The 23,970-nt window shown below is 34.9% G+C and overlaps 1 protein-coding gene across 5 annotated transcripts; it reads right to left on the bottom strand.

The window, feature by feature from the left end:
• Positions 1 to 963: 963 nt before the first annotated feature.
• On the bottom strand, positions 964 to 4,865 carry LOC111910760 (O-fucosyltransferase 7). 5 transcript variants are annotated; one of them, XM_023906580.3, is made up of 12 exons: positions 4,462 to 4,864; positions 3,760 to 3,846; positions 3,392 to 3,491; positions 3,232 to 3,299; positions 3,014 to 3,102; positions 2,742 to 2,922; positions 2,506 to 2,634; positions 2,289 to 2,422; positions 1,978 to 2,191; positions 1,699 to 1,883; positions 1,498 to 1,593; positions 964 to 1,368 (listed from the first exon to the last, which is right to left on the bottom strand). In XM_023906580.3, exons 1-12 carry the CDS (start codon positions 4,618 to 4,620, stop codon positions 1,212 to 1,214), a joined length of 1,599 nt encoding a protein of 532 aa, XP_023762348.1. In that variant the 5' UTR covers positions 4,621 to 4,864; the 3' UTR covers positions 964 to 1,211. The 5 variants fall into 5 exon arrangements, with proteins under 5 accessions (XP_023762348.1, XP_023762350.1, XP_023762349.1 ...); XM_023906582.3 differs by having other exon boundaries at positions 3,392 to 3,500; positions 4,462 to 4,515; XM_023906581.3 differs by lacking the exon at positions 3,760 to 3,846 and having other exon boundaries at positions 4,462 to 4,865.
• Between the last annotated feature and the right edge of the window lie 19,105 nt (positions 4,866 to 23,970).

Here is a 23,970-nt window from a genome sequence, read left to right as displayed (position 1 = left end):
CTCTTAGGCTACACGATGTCATGGGGTTTTTGTCGATGACATTTCATTATTGTCGTTGAAGAGTTATGATATGCATTAAGAGGCTTTTACAATTAGCATCACATAAAATACATTACATGGGATTTAAGCATTATATTTTTTAATTAAAAAAAAAAATCGATAGGCAAGGATGACACCACACCCACTGGTAAACAAAAAATGGTAAGAATTGCAAAACTTATGTGACCCCTATATAACACCAAATTTTGGTAGGTAAAAACATCACTACACTCTTCGGTCTTAACTAGTTTTGTTTCCCTATTCACTTTCAGCATGTGTAGCTAGTATCTGTTAAAGGTTTTCTTTGGGTGAATGTTTCTACCACTTAGGTATTTATGCATGCTCTCTTGCTTACCCTCACCCCTCTTGTACAGATTTATTATGTTTTTTCAATTTATTTCCCCGACTCTCACCGCATTTTATTCATCACAAACTAACACTTTGTATGTAGTGATCTTTCATAGGGTTGCAAAATTGTTATTTTTATATTTTCTTTTTCTAGCCAAAGGGATCTCTAGGACATCTGTGATTACAAAATTCTTTTTTCTAGCCGAAGGTCTTTTATGGAAGTGGTTTCCTTCTCTACATCCCCTTTACCCTATTTAGTATAGAAGTGGGGTAATGTTGTCTTTGTCTTGTATTGCATTCGATTAGCATTGAAGTGGACGAGAGGCATCAAAAATATAAGTCTAAGATGAGACATCATGATTCACGACTTCTTCTTGATCCTCTTGTCCGTGTGAAAGACATACATGAATGTCTTCATACTCCAATTGCAGTCTGAATAAATTAATAAGTAATTAGTCGGATTAAATTGGAAACCTAGGGGGTTTGTGAAATGTTGCATATAAGAAAGATTGTATGTAATATTGTGTAGGATACTAATAACTTTCTTCTTCTTTCAGCTGTTCAAAAAAGAAAAACTTTCTTCTTCTATCTTTCTCAATTTTTATTGCTCTATTAATAACATTGTCTAAGAATGGATTGAAGAATACACAAAACTCTACTCTAAGGACACCAGTACTAGTACTAATTCTATATCAAGTAATGTATCCCTTTCTTTTGTTTCTCCCACCCAATAAACCATCTCTCCACCAGTTTTCATCTAAAAACCTATCTACAATGCCTGTGATTTTACCCAAAAAGTCTCTGCTTCTCAAAAACAACAATGTTTACGACTTTTTGATGATTTCATTCTCTGTTGATTCCATTTCCATTTGACACAAGCAGTCAGGCAAAGGGTTGACATAAAAGGCCTCTTCTGAACGAAATCTATCCGTTCCTTTTGTCCCTGTGATTGGACCTTTTCTCTTCCGTGGTGACCCTTGCCTGCCATTAATAAAGATAAAACCAAATCAAATCAAAAAACATTAATATCCCATCACTAGATGACCATTTTAACCCTTGTGAGGTCTTTTTGATCACTGACAGATAGCGTTGGAGAGACAAGGAGCATACCGTCTTTTATGGATCTCAATTATCCGGCTCGAAAGTTTCTTGCCTTCTTTCATTGTGCCATTACTAATTTTATCAAAAATACGAACAAGAAGTTTCCTGATCCACAACAACCAATAAAAATAAATAAATAACAATTACAAGCTAGTAAAACAACATTAGTAGCAAAAGGTAAGGATGTGAGTCAGTATTTAAATGATTTACCTGTCAGGAGAAATAGTTTTTCTGTGGCCTAAAAACCGCCTATGACCTTCAACTGCCCTTGCCATGTTCCCAGAATAAGAGGGAATGAAAATATCACTCTCCACTGATACAATATAATCCAAAGCTGCCATTTGAGATGCATGCTCAACAAACGGATCAAGCTCCTCAACACTCGCCAATTTTTCCTTCACAAACACACACACACACACACACATATATATGAAAAAAATTTGGATTTGCTTCAAATTCAAATTGCCAAAACTATTACAAACTACACACCTTTCTCATTAACGTGGGAAAGCGAGATTGAAGAGCCTCCATACGTGAATCACCACCATAGATTTCTCCAGCTGCAATATATATAGGAGTTGTTGAAGGGAATCCAAGGGCTCTTAGGAAGATTCCAACTTCTTTTGGAGTCAACGGACAATACCCTTTTGCTCTTTGTTCCATTGAATCAATGTCTTTCACTTTCCAATACGACGTATTCTCTCTACCAAAAAAATAAAACCATTACATTTAATGTCAACAAATGTGCCTGATAAATAGTATTATTTATTGTTGTAAAATATGTTTTGTTTTTTTTTTACCTAATGGAAGTAAGCTCATTAGCTTCTTCAATGGATAAATCATGTGTGCATCCACTAAAAGCAAGCATGTCCTTTTCATATCTCAAATGCAATGCAATGTAAGGTCCATAAGCCCGCATCCTATCCACCAACAGCTACAAACAACAAATTATTTACTTTAAGGAAAACCCACAATTCAATTTTAAAAAAATATATATATATAAATTATTTTAATTACTTTTCCCATTGCTTCTATACGAGGTGAAAAACGTAAGGCTTTGTAACATGCACGACAACGTAGCTTCTGAATATCAGGTGGAAGGTTATTATTGGCTAGTCTTGAATCAGATTTAGCTGCCCGAATAACCTAAAAAAAAATAGGGATCAAAATTGTCACAATTACAAACAAAAACAGTGGTTAATTCAATTTTCAAATTAATCATCTTTTTTGCAAAATGATATAAAATTTTGTACCTGATAATCATCCCACAAGCTTGCTATTTCTTGCTCATAGTAATCAATCCCAGACCAGCTTCTAAAGTGCTTCACAGCTCTAGTAGCACTCATCAATTCTTTTGGAAGCTTTCTGATTATTTTCACATCATCAGCCAATGAAGTAATGAAATAATCCTCATCAAATACATCAGAGAAGTTGCTGCATATTCAAACATGTATAAACTTTATTATATCAAGAAACCCAAAACTTCAAATTTCAATTATTTTATTCATTTAAATAAAAATGGTACCTTGTGTCCTGCCAAAATGAGCGTTTATCAAGCTCTGGAACCACAAGAGTTGCATTTATAATACGTGCAACTGCTACCATATCACATATCTGTGGAAACAAGTCACGTTTAATGTACTTTCATTGATTTGTTTACAAATATAAACAAGAAAATTTCAAAAGTACAATGATTTGATAAGGAAAAAACTGAAAGTATGTTGTTATGTAAGAGAAACATACCCCAGCACGCATTTGATTGAGCCCACCATTTGTATGAACAAGCAAGTAGCCTCGAGTTTCTTGTGGAACTAAGTAAGATCATTAAGGTAACATCATAAAATGATAACAAATAAATCATTTTTTTTTATAAATTTAAGAAGCAAAATCATGAACTGCTAACCTATATAAGATGAACTTGGATCAACACAAGGGGCAAAGTCACGGTTTGGTGGAGGCTTCCATAACTTGTGGGAGTCCAATGAGCTGTTGGCACCATCCAACTGTCAAGTCTAAAGGAGTGAAAACATGAAAGATCATTTTTTCAAACTTATAGTATTTTTTTATGTTTTTTTTTTATATTTTTCAATAATGATCAAGTTAGAGTGGCTTGAAAAACGCATTGACTCTTCCTTAATGACTCGGGCACAAGGATTTCGAGAGAGATCATTTGTGAAATGTTAGATGAAAGATTTTAATTGGATTTAAAAGATAAAAAAAAAGTAGAAACTGGAAATCATAAAAGTTATCTGTTGAGTGAATCACATTAACCTTGAGAGCAGGGAGAGAAGCTTTTGAGAAATGTGGTTGAATCCAGCTTCGCTCTTTGCTCAACTTTTGGTATCGAATTTCATGTTGCTACAAACAAAATCAGACATTTTTAAGTTGAAATCCGATTAAAAAAAACACATAAAGTTACAAGAAACAGTACTTTCGGTGATCATAAGACGACAAAAGATCATTAAGAAGTAAAACCAGAAAAAAAAAATCAAGAAATATAACTTTTTAGTGTCCAGATTCATGTTGCAACAGATTTATAAACGAACCACGATCGGTGAAAATCGCATTCAACAATTTGAGAATACCCACAAAAAAAAAAGAACAAAAAACAGAGATTTAAAAAAGTTACGGAAAACCCTTAAAATCCCCATTTGATCACAAGAAAAAATTAACCAAATACCTATAAAGTTAGCAATGATTTGCCCAATTTCGAAACTTTTAGTGATTGAAGTTTTGAAAAATAAAGATTTGCTAGCATAAGAAACCTTCAAACATGAATTTTTAGAAGATGAATCTTTAAATCTTGGTTTAGAACAGTAAACTATTGAAAAAAAATAATCACATTCTTACCACTAAATTAGAATCAATTCAAGAAGAGTAAACTAATTTATATAACAACAAATATAACACGAAAACTAAAACCCTAGTTCAAGATTTAAAACCCGTATTCAGAAAGAGGTAAAGAAAAATCACCGTTGGGAGCTTGTAAGGATCAGGAAGCATAGAAACTTGTGAAGGAGGGAAGAACAGATGCAAATGAGCAGAAAGCAAAGCCACCAATGAAATTGAAGCTATTGCGCACGTTAGCAGTCGCCGCATTAACCCTAACTTCCTCCATCTCTTTTTTTGCATCTCTATAATATTTCTTTTTTACTTTGCTGAAATCAATGAAGAGACCAGTTACACACACAGCACCAAGAACACACACTCCTCTTTTTTTGTCGATCAAGATCTTCAAAAAGAATGATTTTGCCAGATGGGTTCCGTTCTTTCTTTCTCTCTCTATATCTACACGTTGTATATATATGTGTTGTTTTTTTATACTTTCGTCGACGTCTAATGCTTCTGGCCCTTTTCAAGTAGGGCTTGGTAAGTTTTCAGCAAAGAATTTTGTACATTTATTATGAGGATGACTATGTGCTAATTTAAATAGGAAAACAGAAAATTCGGTGCAATTTTGGATTCTTATGTGAGGATTTAGTTTCATCTCCAATATTTTGTTTTGTTTCTATTTTAATTGAGTTATGCTATTCATATATTCCATTATTAAATACTACTATAAATTTTTATTTTAAGATGTTAATATTTATTTTATGAAATATATATTCTTAATTAATTTTTATACACTATTAATTTGATGTTATTATTAAATCAAAATGGTGTACAACAAATAAAACAATATGGAAATAATAGCATCGTTTTAATTTAATAAAATTATATATATATAAAGGATATATTTTTTATTTATTGTTTCTTTAAATAAAAATAGAGAAAACTCCAATGATACTTGTGGTTTCTTGTATTTTTTATTCAATATAAAATAATTTCAACTTACACTAACAGTTTAGAATTTGACTTTGGTCCCAAATAATTATTATGTATTTTTTATTTGTTTTTTGATTCTTCATTTGTTGAATATTTTAAATTTTTAGAAATTAAAATAGGGCCTATCGCCCACTTTCTTTTTTTTAAACATCTCACATATACAATTTTAAATGTTACTACTAAACATATATTTATCTGAAATTTGAACTTTCAACCCTTTAAGTTGGTGTGTATGGGTCACACTCATATACACCCACAAAACTCCCACATCATCATCTTCTCTCCATCACTCTTAGGTGATGTTTGTTTTCTTTGAAATAAAATATCTACAGTCTGTGGATCACGTCTGTAGACCTCTGTAGTAGAAAATGTAGACCAAACGTCTGCAGTCTGAAAAAAAAAATTGTTTGTTTTTTAACATTTACAAGCTACTAAAATAAACTGGAATCTAAATAAACTGTTTTTTTTTAATATTTTTATAAATTTGTTATAAATAATTAACAGATCTATATCAACTTTTATGTATTATTATATAAAAACTTAAAATAAAAGTGGCACGAATTAACGTATGGCGATAATTCCTTTGGGAGCATTTTTCCATAGTTCGTCTGGAATGATAAACTTGCTTGCAAGACATAAGGATGCACATGTGTCTACAAAGCAGTGTACCCTAAATTTCTTATATCCTTTGAAGTTAAGGAAATCAGAAACATAAATAGAGTTTGGATTAGTGAGATTCATGAGAGAATCATTATTTTTATGGAGGTTTGCAAAAAAATGGTTAACCTCTCCCTTCTTAAAAGGTGGAGTCTGTTTAAGGCTATTCTGAGTCATCAGTAGTTGATTCATCTTCTTCTGAGGATGACGAGGAATTAGTATCAACATGTAAAATGAAAACATGTTGTATACCAACGTATTCTTCTTCAAGAGCTTCATAGCCTTCGTTATTAGCAGTTTGTAATACCTTGACCTTGTCAGGGTATTTTTTTCCTATTTGGACATTCATTAGCGTAGTGTCCTTCTTCATTGCAGATCCAACATCTGCATTTTTTCTTTCCTTGTGGGCAGGAAGTATTCTTTTTAGGTGTTTCTTTCGAAGATTTTTTGAAGTATTTTCCCGGAGAAAATCTTCTCTTTTTCTTCTTCCAAAAAGATTTGTATTTCTTTTTGTTTTTATCTTTATACTTCTTCTTAGTATAGGTTTTCCTTCTGATATCAAAATCTTTGAAATCAGACAGAATGTTACAACAATCTTTGCTTATAGTTTTAAGTTTTTGTTGTTTATATTTGTCTTGACATATTCTGTCAATTTCTTCTTTTGCAATTTTTGTTGCATAAAAAAGACTGGTTTGCTGAATTTCTCCAATGGCTTCTTTTTTCCATCTTTCAGTACAGATTTCTCCAATGATTGGTATTTTCATAAGATAAGCAGATATTCATTGTGAATATTCACTTCTCTGTGGAATATCATAAAGATATGATTCATATCTACATGTGTATTTGTCAAGGAGACAAATATCATGTAACTAGAGTTTTGTCATTGAGACTCTTGCTATGTCGACTTTCTTATTTATAGTGAAGTCTTTATTGGAGACATAATCTAGTCATAAGAAGGTAGTGTAAATGACATTTATAAGACTATCAAAAAGGTCTAATCCATGTAATTCCTCATTCCAATTATTATTTCTAAGGAATTTTTGCACAATTTCATCAGTCTTATGTTCTAAAAGTAGGAGAACATTTTTTGCATTTCCAAATTCATCTGGGTTTGTTTGTAACAAGGAGCAAAAATACTTTTCAAGTTATTGTTTATTTGCTCCGATATAACTTTATGATAAAAATTGTTGGTTTTGATCTAATCTCAACTGATACAATGTGCTCTTCTTGGATCTAATTTTGCATCTATTCCCTTCTCTTTACAAGTTATTGTTTGATCTCTGTGCTCTTCTTTGATCTTCTGGACTTTCGGCTTTAGAAGAGGTTTTTTGGTTTGATTGGCTTCGTCATTGAAGGTGGCAAAACTAAGTCGTGCACTTGTTTCATTTTTGAACTTCTTGCATGTTACTTTATCGACCTTGCAGAAGGTCTCTATAATTCCCCATTTTGTATGTATTCCAGCGTGTGGCCCTTTGTAGATTACATAGAATCTTTCATTATCTTTGTTTGGAGCCTTTTTGTAATCTGGTTTGAGCTCTTGCACAGATTTGTTAGTAGGTGACAAAATTGTCATTTTACTCATTCCTTCAGTACAAGGGTTGGAATTAACCAACAAGTTAGTTTTTCCATATAGAAGAGGAGTAGCTGTCTCCTTTATTATGCTTTTTAGCAAAGCATCAGCTTTCAACGGATTTGTTGTTTCTTTACCAGGTGTCGTTTGCACTGGAATAGCCTTTGTTTCTAAGCTTTCGCTTTCCGGTACATTGGTGACCGTTGCTACTTGTTCATACAAGTTGATTTTTTTGTTCGATTGCTGATAGCTCTATGAGGAGCATTTGTTTCTTCATCCTCAAGGATTTGAGGTCTTCCATTTTGTAAATGTTTTAAACTCTTTTATCCTCCCCCTCTCTTTTCTGTGAGTGAAGTTTGTAAGGAATATGCGTGGGGATCATATCCTTTTATAGGGCTCGAGTGGATCAAGTAAGATCATGGATGATGTAAGACATACCTGAAGTCATGGGTGAGACAGTCTGCCAGCATATTTTTATCTCCTGCAAGATATTCTATAGTAAAAGTATATCAAGTATATCGAGAGAACCACTCTTTCCAACGTATTAGTCGGCCTAATTTGTTGTCTCCTCCAATTTTAGTTCGGAAAAAATAAGTAAATTTTTTATTATCTGTACGGACCAGTAATTTTACCGGTGTTAAATATACAGAGAATTTTGTAATAACTCTTTTTACTGCGAGTAATTCTTTTTCATTGCTATGATAGTTTTTCTCGGCTGCTTTAAAACTACCAGAGGTGTACCTGCACATTTGTTCTTCGTTTTTGGAATTTTTGGCTTTTAAAACTCCTCCCCAAAATTCATCAAAAGCATCAGTTTCAATAATTAAACTATCTTCAATGTTCGGAAGATAAAGCTTTGGAAAATTGATTAAAATTTTCTTTATCTTTTTGATGTAAACTGGTATCAGAACCTTGTTAAAAATGGCATTACGTTATAATAAAACACTTTACAGTGAAGTTTTTGAAGGAATTCATAATATCGAGGTTGAAATTTCTCATCATAAAGAAATAATTTTCAATAATAAGAAAAATTTAGTGCATATAAATTTCAGAATTCTACAAGCACAAAATAAGCATACTCACGAATATATAGCAACCATGGTTACTATATGTAAGTATCTCCTTCATAAGCAAAAAAATACATCAAGAACACCTTGATAGAGCTTTAAACTCAGTTTCAGAACTCAGAAAAAGAATTTTAACTTGTTAACAATTCTTAAAATGAATAATAAAAATTTCAACAATTATGAAGAAAATAATTCAGAAGAAAAACAAATCTTAACTTATGTTGAAGATGAAGACGGCTTTCATGCAAACCTTCTAATAAAACAAGACCTTCTCTCTCGAGTTAAGAAAACAGATTTAAAAATAAAGAAAGAAAACATTTTCAAAAATGTTCCTTCTAAACTTAGTATTTTAAACCCTCTAAAGAGGAAAAATGAAATTTTCTACTTTGTTAGTACTAAAGAAATGTATGTAGACATAAAAGACACAATAGGAGCTGTTTTTCTACCCCTTTTGACTAAGGAGCAAATAAACAATAACTTGAAAAGTATTCCAGTTGAGATTAGATCAAAAATAAGAATGGTCCATATCGGAGCTATAAAAATCTTGATAAAATCCCAATTCCAAGTAGGAATAAATTATCCCATAAAAATGGCCTTAATTGACAACAGACTGACTGACAGGACTGCATCTTAGGTTCTGCTAAAGGAAACCTTGCTTACCAAAAGTTTATGTTTTCAGTCTATTCAAAGTTTGCTCTGGATTTGAAATCCGCAAATATAGATAAAACTTTATCTTTTATACATCACTTTGAGAGAAGTGACCTTATGAGTCCAGGTGAAAAACCATTTACTATAACCTATCTCATAGGATATGCCCTAACCAATAGTCACCATAGCATAGACTACAAGAAAGACGAGTACATCGAACTAAACGACATCTTCTCAGAAATTGGTCATGTCAAAGATAAGCAATTATGCGACATAAATCCTCAAGAAAACTATTGGGTTTTAAACATAGCTAGAAATAAAAAAAAGTTCTAGGAGAAACTCTTAGACCAAGAATTTCTATGGATTCACTCCACGTAGGAGAAAGCTCAGAAAGAAAAGATAGTAACTTAATAAGAAACATGTCTTTAAAAATTGATAGTCTACGTCAGAATATCAAACAAATCATTGAGATCATAAATGAGTAATAAAATAGATTTTCCTCATTTTTATAAAAAAGGTAAAATAGTCAAAATTAAAACTCTTGACGACAATACTGAAAAGAAAGAATACGTTTTCTCTACTTCTGGAAAAGCTGGTATTCAAACAAATGTAAATCATTGCAAGACGTCTTTTAAAGACTTCAAAAATAAGCCATTACCTTGGTGTTCAAAAGATATTTCTATAGATATTTCAAAAAATAAAAAACCTTTTAATCAATTTAAAAGTGATTTAGCTTCCCTTAAAAATGATTTTGAAAATTTATCCGAAACAATCGAAAAAGAAAATAGGTTGACTATAAATTAACCCAATCTATTGATAAACATTCTATCCTCCTAAAAAACTCTTTAAAAAATACTCAGTTTGTGGAAGAAGTTGCCAAAAGGGCAAATATTGAAAGCACTCTTAAGGAAACCAACCTTAAGATCACTAATATACAAGACCAGTTAAAACAACTGATATGATGACCTCACTAGCCAAGCTCAATAGATCGATCAACCTCCTTGAAGAAAAAATAGTTGGTCTGATCATAAACTTTGACTTAACAGTCAATAATTACGTAACCACTACCCAGTTAGAAGTTGCATCTGCAAAAATTATTGCAGACATTACTAAAGAGTTATCTGAAAAGATTGATTCTTGCCCTTGTCATAAAGACATTCTTGAACACATCAAGAATATTTCCATCATAGAGCAAAAAACCAAACCTGGAAAATATTCAGGTCTTAAGAAATACTCACCTCCCAATCCTAGTATTGGAAACCCAGACTTAGGTAGCTCAAAAGACTCCCAGAAGATTGATATCTTTAGGAAGGAGAAAAAATGAAAGAAAAAGTCTCCGAGCAACTCGAGAAATATTTCTTTAATCTTCAGTATGAAGACTATGATAAACCTGACCAAAAACTCATTCAGCTTTTATCCTTGGAAACTGAAGAATGCGAAGAACTATATCAAAAAGAGCCACAACTTTTTTATCAATACTTTAAAGTAGCCAAAGTAAATGAACCTGATACCGAATCAGAACAGGAAGACAATCCTAACATAAACGCTGTCAAGTTCGAATACTCAGGTAGCAACGAAGAAATGGAAGCAGAATCTTCATATATGGCCACAAACAGAGGCGAGAGAAAGAAGTATGAGTTCAAAATGCATGTCCACAATGGTATTCCAAATAGTGGTAAAGGAACCAATACGATCAATGTACTCAATATTGATTGTATCCAGGACTTAAAACTCAGAGAAAGAGTTATAGAAAAATGGGTTACTGAGATTTCACTAATCTTTCACTCCTTAGGAATTGTAACACCCAAATTTTTCAAACAATTTTTCAAATTTCAAAAACATACTTTCATTCATAAATGTTATAAAAATGTCATTATATCACATAACAATCCATAGTAACACATCCAAGATCATAATATATATAAAAACTCCTCATATGTGTACTGATCATGTCGGCACCTTCCCGCGATCCTCATTATTACCTGAAACACATAACACAACACTGTAAGCATAAATGTTTAGTGAGTTCCCCAAAATACCACATACAACACATATTAGCCACTCGAGGCTATAACTCTATTTGACCCTCTGGTCAATGTGTCTCAGTGGGACCCTCCAGTCCCATATCTCTGTGGACCCTCTGGTCATAACTCTATGGACCCTCCAGTCCTAACTCTGTAAACTCTGAATCATACATAGCACAAATCACATAGAAATAACATCATACAAAAGCATACAAGATACTCTGTCACATAACTCTAATTACCACTCTTTGGTAAAGTATAGTGAGAAAACTCACCTCGGGTAACTCGGTAATCTCGAACTCGGTAAAAATCTGGTCTAGCCTCCACCTAATCAAAGGAAATAAACACTCTTAATCAATACAACTCTCAAGGCTAGACTATTCCCTCTCTTAGTACTCTCAGAAGGGTAAAAGACCATTTTACCCCTCACATGGCTCAAAGACCCTAAAGTTGACCAAACCCTAAAAGTCAACAAAAGTCAACTCTCTGGGTTACGTTGTGCGTACCAGACATGTACGTTGTGCGTACCCGGCGAGCTCACAGAAACGGGGAACGCGACCCCCTACGTCGCGCGTAGGGATGAGTTATAAAACCGGAAAACCGGAACCGGAATCGGAATCGGACCGGAACCGGAACCGGTATAACCGGAAAATGCTTAAATGGTCCGGGTATTGGGTTTCAAAATTACTCTTATCCGGATTCCGGGTATTTCGGGTATGGGTCCAACGGGTCCGGTTAATCCGGGTTTTTGAACCGGTTTTGTTTAAAAAACCGGAACCGAGTTTAATGTATCGGGTCCGCATTTAGTGGGCCAAAGAACCGGTTTAGGTTTAATGTGGAACCGGTATAGGAAACAGTTTATTGTGGAACCGGAATACAACTGGTTTTCTTTTCCCGTGTTGTACTTGGGCGACAACGATTCGACGACAATCATCATAAGACTTCTCTGTGCTTCTCGGCGACTCATTTTTTTTAGCTTTCTCTGTGGACGATCGACGACAATAGTCAAATACATAATTTCTTAAACAAAAGAATTAATAGTATATATGAATTATGAAGTATGAAATCAAAGCTGAATTATTAATAATGTATGGAAGTGTAACGGTGTTTTGAATATCTTGAAAATATTTAACATGTATCTGAAACAAATGTTTTAGATTTCAGACGACTTTTGATGAGTGTTTCTCTTTTAGCCAAGTTTTATTTTGCTTTGAATTGGTAGACAACCATAAAGTTGATAAGTATCTAAACAAATGTGATTTTAGATTCGAGACAACTTTTGATGAGTAGCCTAAGTATTCTTTTAACGACAGACCACCTCAAAGTATTCTTTTAATGACAGACCACCTCACTTCACAATGCTTAGTTTTAACGATCATATAGATTTTAGAAACATAATCGATACCAACAATTATCCAATAGTCAAATACATAATTTTTTTTTGCTTCAGATACTTGTTAAATGTAATTTTTTTTAAACCAGCTTTGTTATATCACGTTACTTTTTTTTTTAAATTCACGTCGTCAATAACCTAAATGTAATTTTTGTTTATTAATTTTTTTATAACGATTGAAAGATTATGCGATTGAGGTAATTACAAAAAAAATCAGGGTTTTCTGGTTTTAAACCCATTTTACCCGGTTTCACCTTACCCACTTTCCTATTTCCGGGTTTTTCGGTTCTAGGCCCACTTTACCCGTACCGTATCCGGAACTGAACCGGAACCGGTTCCTATATACCGGTCCGGTTTCCGGTTCTAAAAAATCTCGTTAAACGGTTCTGGGTTTTCCGGGCCCGGTTTTGGACCCACTTTCATCCCTAGTCGCCCGTATTGGGATTACGCCCCGCGTAACTCCCAGTTTCAAACTCCTTAGCTCATGGGGTCTTAAACAGTTAAGTGACACGTCCAACTTCTAGATCTGACCATTTCTAAGCCTCTTAATCCATAAAGTTGGTGACTTTAAGCCTTTGCATGGCTGGACAAGTCACTAACACCCATAACATTCCATTTCCAACCCTAGAAAAGCTCATAACTCAAGCATGACCCCATAACAACGACCAAGTTGGGATTTTTATGGATCTATAACACAAATATCACTGAAATGGGACAGATCTAGGTTCATGGAGTCTCTTACACTCATAAAGTCTCCACCTTTGGGACTTTTAACCCTAGAAATGGTCCATGCAACACCAAACGAAAATAAAGAGGAAAGTTTTGAACTTTATACCTCTAGATGAAGCTCCTTCCTTTGAAGATCTCAGATCCAAATTTTCACATCAAGCTCTAGCCTCCACAAGCTCCTCTCCCTCTTCTTCACTAACACACCAAGGCACTTTTAGCTCAAAACACTCACACACCAGCTTAAGGACGAAGGAAGGCTCTCTTTAGGGTTTCACTCTCTGATATGGTGGTTGAGGAATAAGCCTTAGCATCCTTTATATAGTGCACAAGCCAAATATTAGGGTTTGCATATGGGCCCTCTACGCCCAGCGTAACCCCGGGTACGCCCAACGTACCTAGGCGAGTCCGCGTCCAAATTAATACGCGCAACGTACTCCCCAGTACGCCCCGCGTACTTATTTGCCACAAAACTCACTCAAGGGCTAAAGTTGACAACTTGACAAAAGAGAAGGGTTAAATAGCTTTACCTAAATTTCGGGATGTTACATGAATAAAACCAACAATTTTGATAAAAACCAACAATTTTTGTCATAAAGTTATACCTAAATATTGTACTTAGGAATCAAAAAAAATGATACATAAATGGATGGAAATAAATTTCGAGTTTTTCAATTAAATCAATTAAAAATGTATCACAAATATTTTCCCAATAAATTGACGATATTGTATTAAATAATGTTTTATAAAATTTGGCACAAAAAAATACAAAAATATATTATGATTTTTTTTCATATTTATATAAACAACTTCAACAACCATTATTGTAATAAATATTTATTTAGAAATTTGTCAAAAATATCAGTTGTTGAACCTTTTTTTTAAGTACTGTAACTTTCTTATTTCCAAATTGTTTATCATTGATAAAGTTGGAATAAATATAAATTTAAAAAAAACTAAAAAAAATAAAGATATATGTGTTTTTTTAAGCTAGAAGATGTTTGAAGATGTTAGAAGACTTTGGTCCACATATGTGCCAAGAAGAGAACGTGAATACATTTTTAGGTCTGCAGTCTTAAAAAAAACAAATAGTCTGCGAAGGCTAATGTCTGCACGTGGTCTGCACGACGTAGACAAAAGAGGCCAAAAAGATTTGCAGACAAAAAACAAACAACACCTTAGAATGGATGATCTTTGTGTTTCTAGTTTCTTTTGATTCGGTGTATATTTTTTTAACAAAACTGCAAAATTGGTTACCGTGGTTTTCAAAAACTTGTGGATATGGTCCAAAAAAATTTTAACTTGCATGAAAGGTCTAAATTCAAGAAATTCTTGTGGTTTTAGTTCCTGAACAATTTGAAAAAAAAAATATTGTTTTCCCTTTTAAGAATATGCTCTATATAAAGCCATATATCACCACCACCATTATTCATTAAAAAACTATATATATCTACTTGATGGAGGAGATGACCACCATATTTGTCCGTTCCCAATCCCCTTCAAAGAAATTAAGAAAATCCCATTCAAAAACCTAAGGTTGAGGCAGAGGTAAATCCCATGATAATGGCAATTTAATTTCGTTTTCTAAAACCGAACGATTTATGTATATAACACAATAAATCATATTAAATCTGTTGAATTGATGTGTAATTTCCAACAATGGCACTACTTTGATAGAATGTTGAACATTATGTGAAGGTAACTATATAATCTGAAAGTAGGTGGAACCTGCAAGAAAAACGAGCAAAAGGAACCTAACAAACATCAAAGACGAATTGCTAAAGTAATGAAGAAAATGTTGCTGGGAAAATTGACCACTCTTTAAAGTTTTGGTTATATCTCATGCTCTGGAGCTTCGATTGACATGATGCAAGAAGTTTTTCATAAACTAGAGATAATTTCCTACAGCTTTCATGTTTTGAGTTTCCATTGATCCTGCCGTTTTCATCGCCAAAATGTGCATGGAAGATGAAGGACGCCCACATGCGTCAATGACGTCGTGAAGGACGTCAAGGTCAAAAAGGTCAACATCCAAGTAGATTGCGGAGCAAGAAAATGAAGAAGACCCTGTTGGCGTCCTACACGGCGTCAAAGACGTCACCAAGGATGTCGGGGCATTATTGGGGCGTCTTGTGTTGAAACGGTGATTTCCAGAAGTGCTCGGATTTGTGAATGACGCCCTACATGGTGTCAAAGACGTCCTATAGGACGCCTACCTGTTTTAGGTCATTTTCTAGTGCAAATCAAGGATGAAAAAGAGCATGAAAAGATGCTTGAAGGACGCCTAAGCGTCATACATCACATCAATGACGTCTCCTAAGACGTCTAACATCCTAAATCGCCTGATTTCACTATTTTCTAGCCACACAAAATTAATAAGGACATATGCACTTGTTTTTAGGGTTCCCTTGGCCGAATTTATGAGTTCTTACTTGCATTTTTTAGGCCTCCAAACCCTTAGAAACATTTAAAAATGCAATCTCGTTTTATTTCAATACGGATTCAAGGCAGGAGTTCACCGATTTCATCATCCATTAACGTTTGAAGATCATTCCTTCGGTGGACATTATCAATTCGTTCAATTTCCAGAAATGATTACTTCTTCCCCAAGGTTTCTTTGTTCCATACTTTGTTAATCATTATGCCACATTTATTTGATGATTTCAAGTTTGTTTATGGATTATAATATGCAATTTATTGTTTTAATTCAAGTTGTGTGTTTTTATGAACTCAATGGAAGGCTAAACCATTAGGTTACTTACAGGGATGTTTAGGACTTTTGGACGAACACACTTGATTATTACTTGAAATTGGGTTGTATGAACTTGTTTGATTTCATAATTAAAATAGTACATTGTCAATTCACCGATTGTTCCAAGTTCAAGTAGTTTAGGAACAATGACACTTGGTTGAATCCACATATATTATTCCAACTTGTAATATTAAATCTTAATATTATAATAGGTAGTTGCAAGACACTTTATTGCCAATTCACTAATTGTTTCGAATCCAATTAGACGTAGGGAGTAAGACAACTAGTTGAATGAACATACCCAAATTATGTGGTACAAGATAATAAACCCCAATTATATCTAAGTATTTGAACTAGGATTTTAGGGAATAAAGTGTGTGAATATGAATTACCGAACAATTGAACCAAGAGTACCTTACTTTTCTCATTGAGAGTTTCATTTTAATTAATAAATTTTCAAGCTTTTTGGTTTACTCTTTGTTTTAAATATTTTTTTGTGTTAATTAAAAGTATTAGTTCTTTTCATTGATTACTATAACACAAAGTTTCACCACGAACTCCTCGTGGATTCGACACCCGACTTACCCTATCTACGTAGGTTAGTTGGTTTATTTTTTTTATTGAGATAACAACCTCAATCAGGAACACTAACACCATCATCATCGATATGGATATGACTACCGGAAGATGAATGTGAATCTGATTATGAATCTGATGATAGTTACAGATGTGAGTCGTTTTTATGATCAATGGAATGAATATATGAAATGGAATTGTTGGCCTTACCTTCATCATATGGGAATGTGATTATAAGAGAAGACACAAGGGATGAGGAGACTACAAGCTCTTCGTCGACAAATCAAGACAGTGCATAGCCGATAACATGCCCTTTTTATTATCGTCTTCATGCTGCCATATCACAACCACCTCCACCATCTGCAATAGATTTCAAGATGAAAATGGGAAGAGGGAAACGAATCAAGGGCTAAGGAGAAACACATACAGGATGTATATATATATATATATATATATATATATATATATATATATATATATATATATATATATATATATATATATGCTTACAAACATACATAGGGGTATCTTTATTTTTTAATTATAAAATAATTGAAAATTGATATTAGAAAATGAAAGGTTTTCCAGGGACAAAAATGATGGGGATTTTCTAATTTTGGACATTCCATGCAAGTTGAAAACTTTTTTGGACCTTATCCATAGTTTTTAGCAAACTGTAGGGACTAATTTGCAGTTTTGTCAAAAAAAATTCAACTTACACTAAGGTCACCCACATCAGTGCAATGTCACGTGTCTTTCATATGATACACAACATGTTTTGCAATTACCATCCACATCACTTCAATAATAACAACCTTTCAAAATGGACCTCGTTGACACATCAAGAACTAATTTATACATTTTAAAATATAAAATTTAATTGATTACAATTATTAAGATAATAAATTATATATATATATATATATATATATATATATATATATATATATATGTTAGTGGTTGTTCCTAATTTGGCTTTGCAAGCCTTTCACAATAGAGTATATCTACGTAGCTTGAAGATGAAATATCTACACATAATCACATAATAACATGTCATGTGCCTTGTCGACTTCATCGGGCCCCGCCCAACATCAGAAAATGTTCGGCATCAGACCCCGCCTGACATCGGATCGAAATTCGGCATTGAGCAAAGCTCGGTATACATATAAACATATCAACAAATACACATAAATAATCACATAACATAAACATATAAACATTCTTCGGGCCCCGCCCGACATTGGACCAAAATCCGGAAGCATACAAACATTCCTCAGGCATTGCCCGACATCGGACCGTAATCCGGAACATACAAAACAGACACATGCAAGAATCACGAAGACATCAAGCATACAAACATTCCTCGGGCACCGCCCGACATCGGATCGAAACCCAGAACATATAAATCTACATCGGGCATTGCCCGACATCGGACCTTAGCTCGGAACATACTAGCATACATATACGGGTCGACATTGGTGCCTTCGACCCATTCATAAAGGAGGAAACTCACCTCACTGTCGGATGATAACTAAGCGTCTCTGCCCAGAATCAGCTCTACTCCCTCCCTGAACTAAAACAACCCCTTAGATACCATTCCATACTCATAAACCTTAATGGTCAACTATAGTCAAGTCAAAGCCAAAGTCAAGTCAAAGTTAATGCTCCGAGTTGACTCAAATCGTCGAGTTTACCCTTCAACTCGTCGAGTTCTCATGAATCATAGAACCATAAAATCGCGATCTAACTCGTCGAGTTCCTCATTCTCAACAGAAATGGGACTTTCCTATTACAACTCGTCGAGTTCCCTTGTGGACTCTCCGAGTTCCATTAACAGAATCGGGAATGTTCGACCCAACTCGTCAAGTTCCTTTATGAACTCACCGAGTTCCTCGCATTTCTAGTCTATTCAGCCCTTTCCTCATATCTAAGGTTCTAGAATATAGATCTACATTGTTTCCATGGCATATTTATGTAAAGTCGACAACTTGAAGGATTTGCATGCCTCAAATAGACCTAATATCGAGATATAGCAACCTACTTCTATGGACATGGTCTTTTCTTGGATCTAAGGACCAAATAACATTGAGAATGGGAGTTTGTAGCATCAGGACTATGAAGGTTTATCATGCTTCCAACAATGGGGTCAAAAAGACACATAAAACTAGACTAAGAGAGATCTAAGCCATTAAGCATCAATTTTGAGACTTTTTACCTCAAATAGTAGCCAAAGACGGATGAGATCCCAGATCTAGTGCTTCTCCTCAAGCTCAATGACCTTTTAGTTCTTCCAAGTCCTTCACCAAGCACAAGTGTAACACCCGGATTCCCAGGTATTATTTTTATTCTTTTAATTTTTGAATGATGTGAGGAGACTCGGCGAGTTGAAGTCTAAACTCGCCGAGTAGGATCGCGGTTTGGCACGCAGGTTCGTGTCTGGACTCGGTGAGTCCCAAAATGGACTCGGCGAGTACACGCTGTTTAATGAAACCCTAATTTCCAGGGTTTGAGACCTATTTAAAGGGGCTTATGGCCGTCATTTGCGGCCACCAATCCCAGAGAGAAACCCTAAGGATATTTTGAGCGTTTTGGGAAAGAGAGGAGGCCATTGTTGACCTTTGAAGCTTTGTTTTGCAAGGCAAAGGAGTTTCTAACCAATAAGAGGCAAGAGAAGTGGACATCCTTCGATTTTGGAGTCCAGAGCATCAATTTGGAGGTATATTTTGGCTCCCTTTTCTGTTATTATGATGATCATGGGGGTTTAGGGTTTCTTGCCCCCTTTGTTGGTTAGATTTGATGTCCATTTCGTCCCTATTTGTGACGAGGCTTGAAATGGGATCCATAGAGGTCCAGAGAAGCTTTATTCCTTAAGCTTTACTAGGATTCATGGGAGTTTTGACCAAGGGTTATGAGATATGGGGCTAAAACAACATTTATGAGCAAATAGTTGTTGTTTGAGCACCAAGGTTTGGACTTTACGTGATTATCATGCTTGGGGAGGCCATATCTATGATTGTATGGAATAGATCTGGCCTCAGAAGTGAGTTTGAGTTTATGCATGGCATCGACTTGCCGAGTCTGAAGAACAGACTCAGCGAGTAGCATGAAGTTTGCCCGTAACCACTCAGCGAGTGGTCTTGTCGAGTTGAGGGGTCGACTCAGTGAGTCAGGGAGAGTCAGGGGGGACTGAGTCAATCCGGAACTCGCCGAGTTGTTCTTGAGACTCGGCGAGTTGAGTCGAGGTGGTCCCGCGATTCATGCCAGGTGGAACTCGTCGAGTCAGAGAAGTACTCGACGTGTCAAGAGAGGATCCAAGAGAGTCAGTGGACACGTATAGACTCGCCGAGTCGCCCTAGTGCACTCGCCGAGTCCGGTCAAAGTTGAACGTTGACCTTTAGGGTTGAGTGTAGTTGTATTTATGAGTGTATTACCTTGTGTGATTAGGCGGAGGCTAGATCACATTTATTCAGAGACAGATATTTGCCGAGACATCGAGGTGAGTCTTCTCACTATACTTACCTAGAGTGGTATATTGTATAGACCGGAGGGTCTTATGTGTTATGTATGAGATTATATGCTATGTGCTATGTGTATGTTGTATGTTGATATAGACCGGACCGAAGGGTCCAACGATACAGACCGGGCCGGAGGGCCCAACGAGCTATGACCGGACCAGAGGGTCCTACGAGCTACGGGAATGGAGGGTCCCGCTGAGACACATTGACCGGAGGGTCATATTATAGCCTTGAGTGGCGTATGTGTTGTATGTGGTATTTTGGGGAACTCACTAAGCATTTATGCTTACAGTTGTTGTGTGATGTGTTTCAGGTACCAATGATGAGCACGGGAAGGCGCCGGCATGATCTGTACACACTTGTGGAGTTTATGTTATGGATTATGGGGAGATGTTTTGTAATAAATACATTTAAAACAATGTGTTGATGTTATTTTGTGAAAAATGATGGTTTTGAAAATGAAAATTTTGTTTTGAAAACTTACGTTGTTACAAGTTGGTATCAGAGCCTTGGTTTGAGGGATTCGGATGCATCTTCGGGCGTATCTGAACTCAAACTGAGGAAGAGGAGAATTTTTATAATAAAATAAAATTGTTGAAAAGAGTATCGGAGTTTTGAGACAAACAGAGCAGAGCCGTGTGTACGATCAGCCAGCGCCCAAGCGACGAATTCCCCAAAAGTACCCTTACTTTATATGTTATGAGATATGTTATATTATGAATGCTAGAGTAGGCTAAGTATACATATTAGGACTAGAGTGACCTAATTTGTGATGCCTTAGCCTAGGAGTTTTTTGCTGCTGGGATGCTTTGAGAGCGAGTGATAGCAGTTAGGAGCTCATGAGAATAGAGTACTTGTAATCCAAGATCCAAGGAAGAGGACTTGAAGTGAATGCTGGTGCGGTGTGGTCAGTAGTATTGGGCTCGTACTACTGAAGACACCGGAGCAGTGGACATTTCAAGTAAGAATCTTTTGGACGACGGAGGACAAGTAGGGTTGCGTTATCGAGTATGAGCATGTTCGATTGAATCTCTGAAAATTTTTGTTGTATTTCAGAGACATCTATTGGGTTTTGAGCAATCTAACACTTCCTAAGTGTGCATGCAACCCTAATAAATCTTGGATCTATGTTTTCTTCTAAAATACATGCAAATAATAATTTCCAAGGTTTCTTCCTAACTAGCATAGCATAAGGATTATGAATCATAAAACTACTAGTAGAAATACATACCTTTTGATGATGGTTGATTGTTTGGAGTTTGAGAGCCAAGCACCAATAGAGTGAATGCCTCAAATGGAATCACAAATCACCACAAACACTTGGAAAACTTTGAGAGAGTGTATACACACATAGAAAATCGGCCACACACACAAAACCACACTAGTGGCTATTTCATGCAACATAAGCATGCTTATATAGTGTGCATGGTTAGGGTGAAACCCTAATAACCCATGACCTTTCCTTTTCCAAGGATCCATGGGTTAAAAGCTCCATGGATCATCCATGGACTTCCATATAAGCCTAGCCCATTAACAAATGAGTGTTAGCCCACACCATATAAAACAATAGCCTACAATTTAATTAGTCTTCCTTTTAATCTCTAAATTAATTCATAATTAATTTAAGACTAAGACTAATTAAATAACTTCATATTAATATATTATAACTTACAATATATTAATAAACATATGTGTATAACTCTCATAAAATTATCCATAAATAGTTCGGGTGAAGTGCAACCCAAATGGACCATGCCGGTTCGGGTCAAGTATGTACCAAATAAGTTATGGACTTAGACACCTTATCCAACAGACTCCCACTTGGATAAGTCTAATAACTATATTTGCGTATGTTACTTCAGGAACCAACCAGCAATTATAGCTCTCGAAAACTCTGTTGAACTATGAAGCGCCATTTTAGATAAGTGATCATATAATCCTCTGTTCTCATGATATCAGCCGGACAAATACATGGAACAACGTCGTACTTATTGTCCAGCAGTTTGTTTCCCGATTTTCGATTTGTTTGACAAAGAACTTAATCGAACACATCAATTTAGTTCTGACCGGCCAGTACATAGGTCACAACAAAATCATCGAGGGGCCCAGATATCGCTTCTATTTCTAGAAGGAACAGATAAACTTCGACTCATATGCTTGTTCTACTACTTGTTGAATTGTACACAAAGGCACGTGTTATAACATCAAGTTACTGATGCGTTTACGTGCAATCAATGCACAACCAACTCATAGGTAACAACTCATATCTCTAGGTTTGAAGATTTATATGATATTACCGTCTCACGATCACTCGAGATAAATTCCATGAAGTGATACAAGTGAGCGTGGGTTTATTCCAATACTCATAACTTATGAGCACTCATGAATGTTGTAGCAACCATTGCTATGACTAAACCCATTTAGCCATCTACAAACTCGATTCATGACAATCTTGATTCATACCTACTTCCAACATATGAACGACTGTGGAGTGTTTAAATAACTTAGTCATTCGGAAAGAATAACCTAGCTATTTTGGAAGTCAAAACATGCAAAGTGAAACACAATAATAATCGAATCCAATATGGTCTCAGAACCCTTTTGAATATAAATAGAACCACCTTTTATTTATCACCATATTGATTACACATTATTCATTGTATAATGTTTCAAACAATCAACTTAAGACTTGAATAAAAACAACATTCGTCCCATGCTCCTAGCATGTACACTTTGTTTTTCTAAACAGTAGTTATGCCATACTCCAAGTATGCACACTATGTTTGTCTATGATCCTTACATTGTGATATAGATCAATTGAACATGATTCCAATGATACTCATTTCACAATCCCAAATCCTTATTGTAAATGTGAGAATCCCCGATTCCTATCATTTACCAAAAATCTGTTAGATTTTAAACTTTTATGCAATGTTCCTCTTGTAATGATTATGCACAAAGTCACCAAAACCTTGTCACCAGTCATTACAGAGTATTCCAAAGAAGGTCAACTTCTATGGAACGGAAGTCTCATATTCAAAGTACATTGCTTTGAACATCCTTCTTGCATTAAGGTTTTCTAATCTTACATAGATTGAATAACTTCCACCTATGGAGACATTTCCATAGTCCCATTTTGACTATCACTTCCGAACAAGAGTTACTTCTTTTCAGAATATGTCAATATGGTCCTTTCCGACAACTTACATCATACTTCCAACTTTCCCTGAGCAACCAATCTTTGGCGAACCTCAGATTGTCCTCGACAATTGTTTAATCACTTTAGTCATATCCAATTCTAGACTTTTCCCTTCTCAATGCCTTAAGCATTTGGAAAATTTAGAAAAGATGAATATTATAGCACATGCAATCGATCCTATATCCGAAGCATATGGGACACGATTCATGATGTTTGACATAAAGACATGATACTAGACTAGTCTTTTGGTACAATATTTTTTATTTGCCATGTTTTCAAAATTTAACTATGAAGAGGGATGCCGTAATCATAATCGAATTTTGAAAACGCAATATATATAGAATTTCTTCAAGTTGAACCATTCCAACATAAAATTCATATATATATATATATATATATATATATATATATATATATATATATATATATATATATATATATATATATATTCTTGACTAAAGATGATTAAAATCTCAATCTAAGCTTTAGAATTGAAACGAAGTATAATTTCCTCTCCCTTAATAATAGAA

The sequence above is a fragment of the Lactuca sativa genome, chromosome 1 (assembly GCF_002870075.4).
Source record: "Lactuca sativa cultivar Salinas chromosome 1, Lsat_Salinas_v11, whole genome shotgun sequence".
Classification (NCBI taxonomy): domain Eukaryota; kingdom Viridiplantae; phylum Streptophyta; class Magnoliopsida; order Asterales; family Asteraceae; genus Lactuca; species Lactuca sativa.
This window is presented reverse-complemented; position numbering and strand designations above follow the sequence as displayed.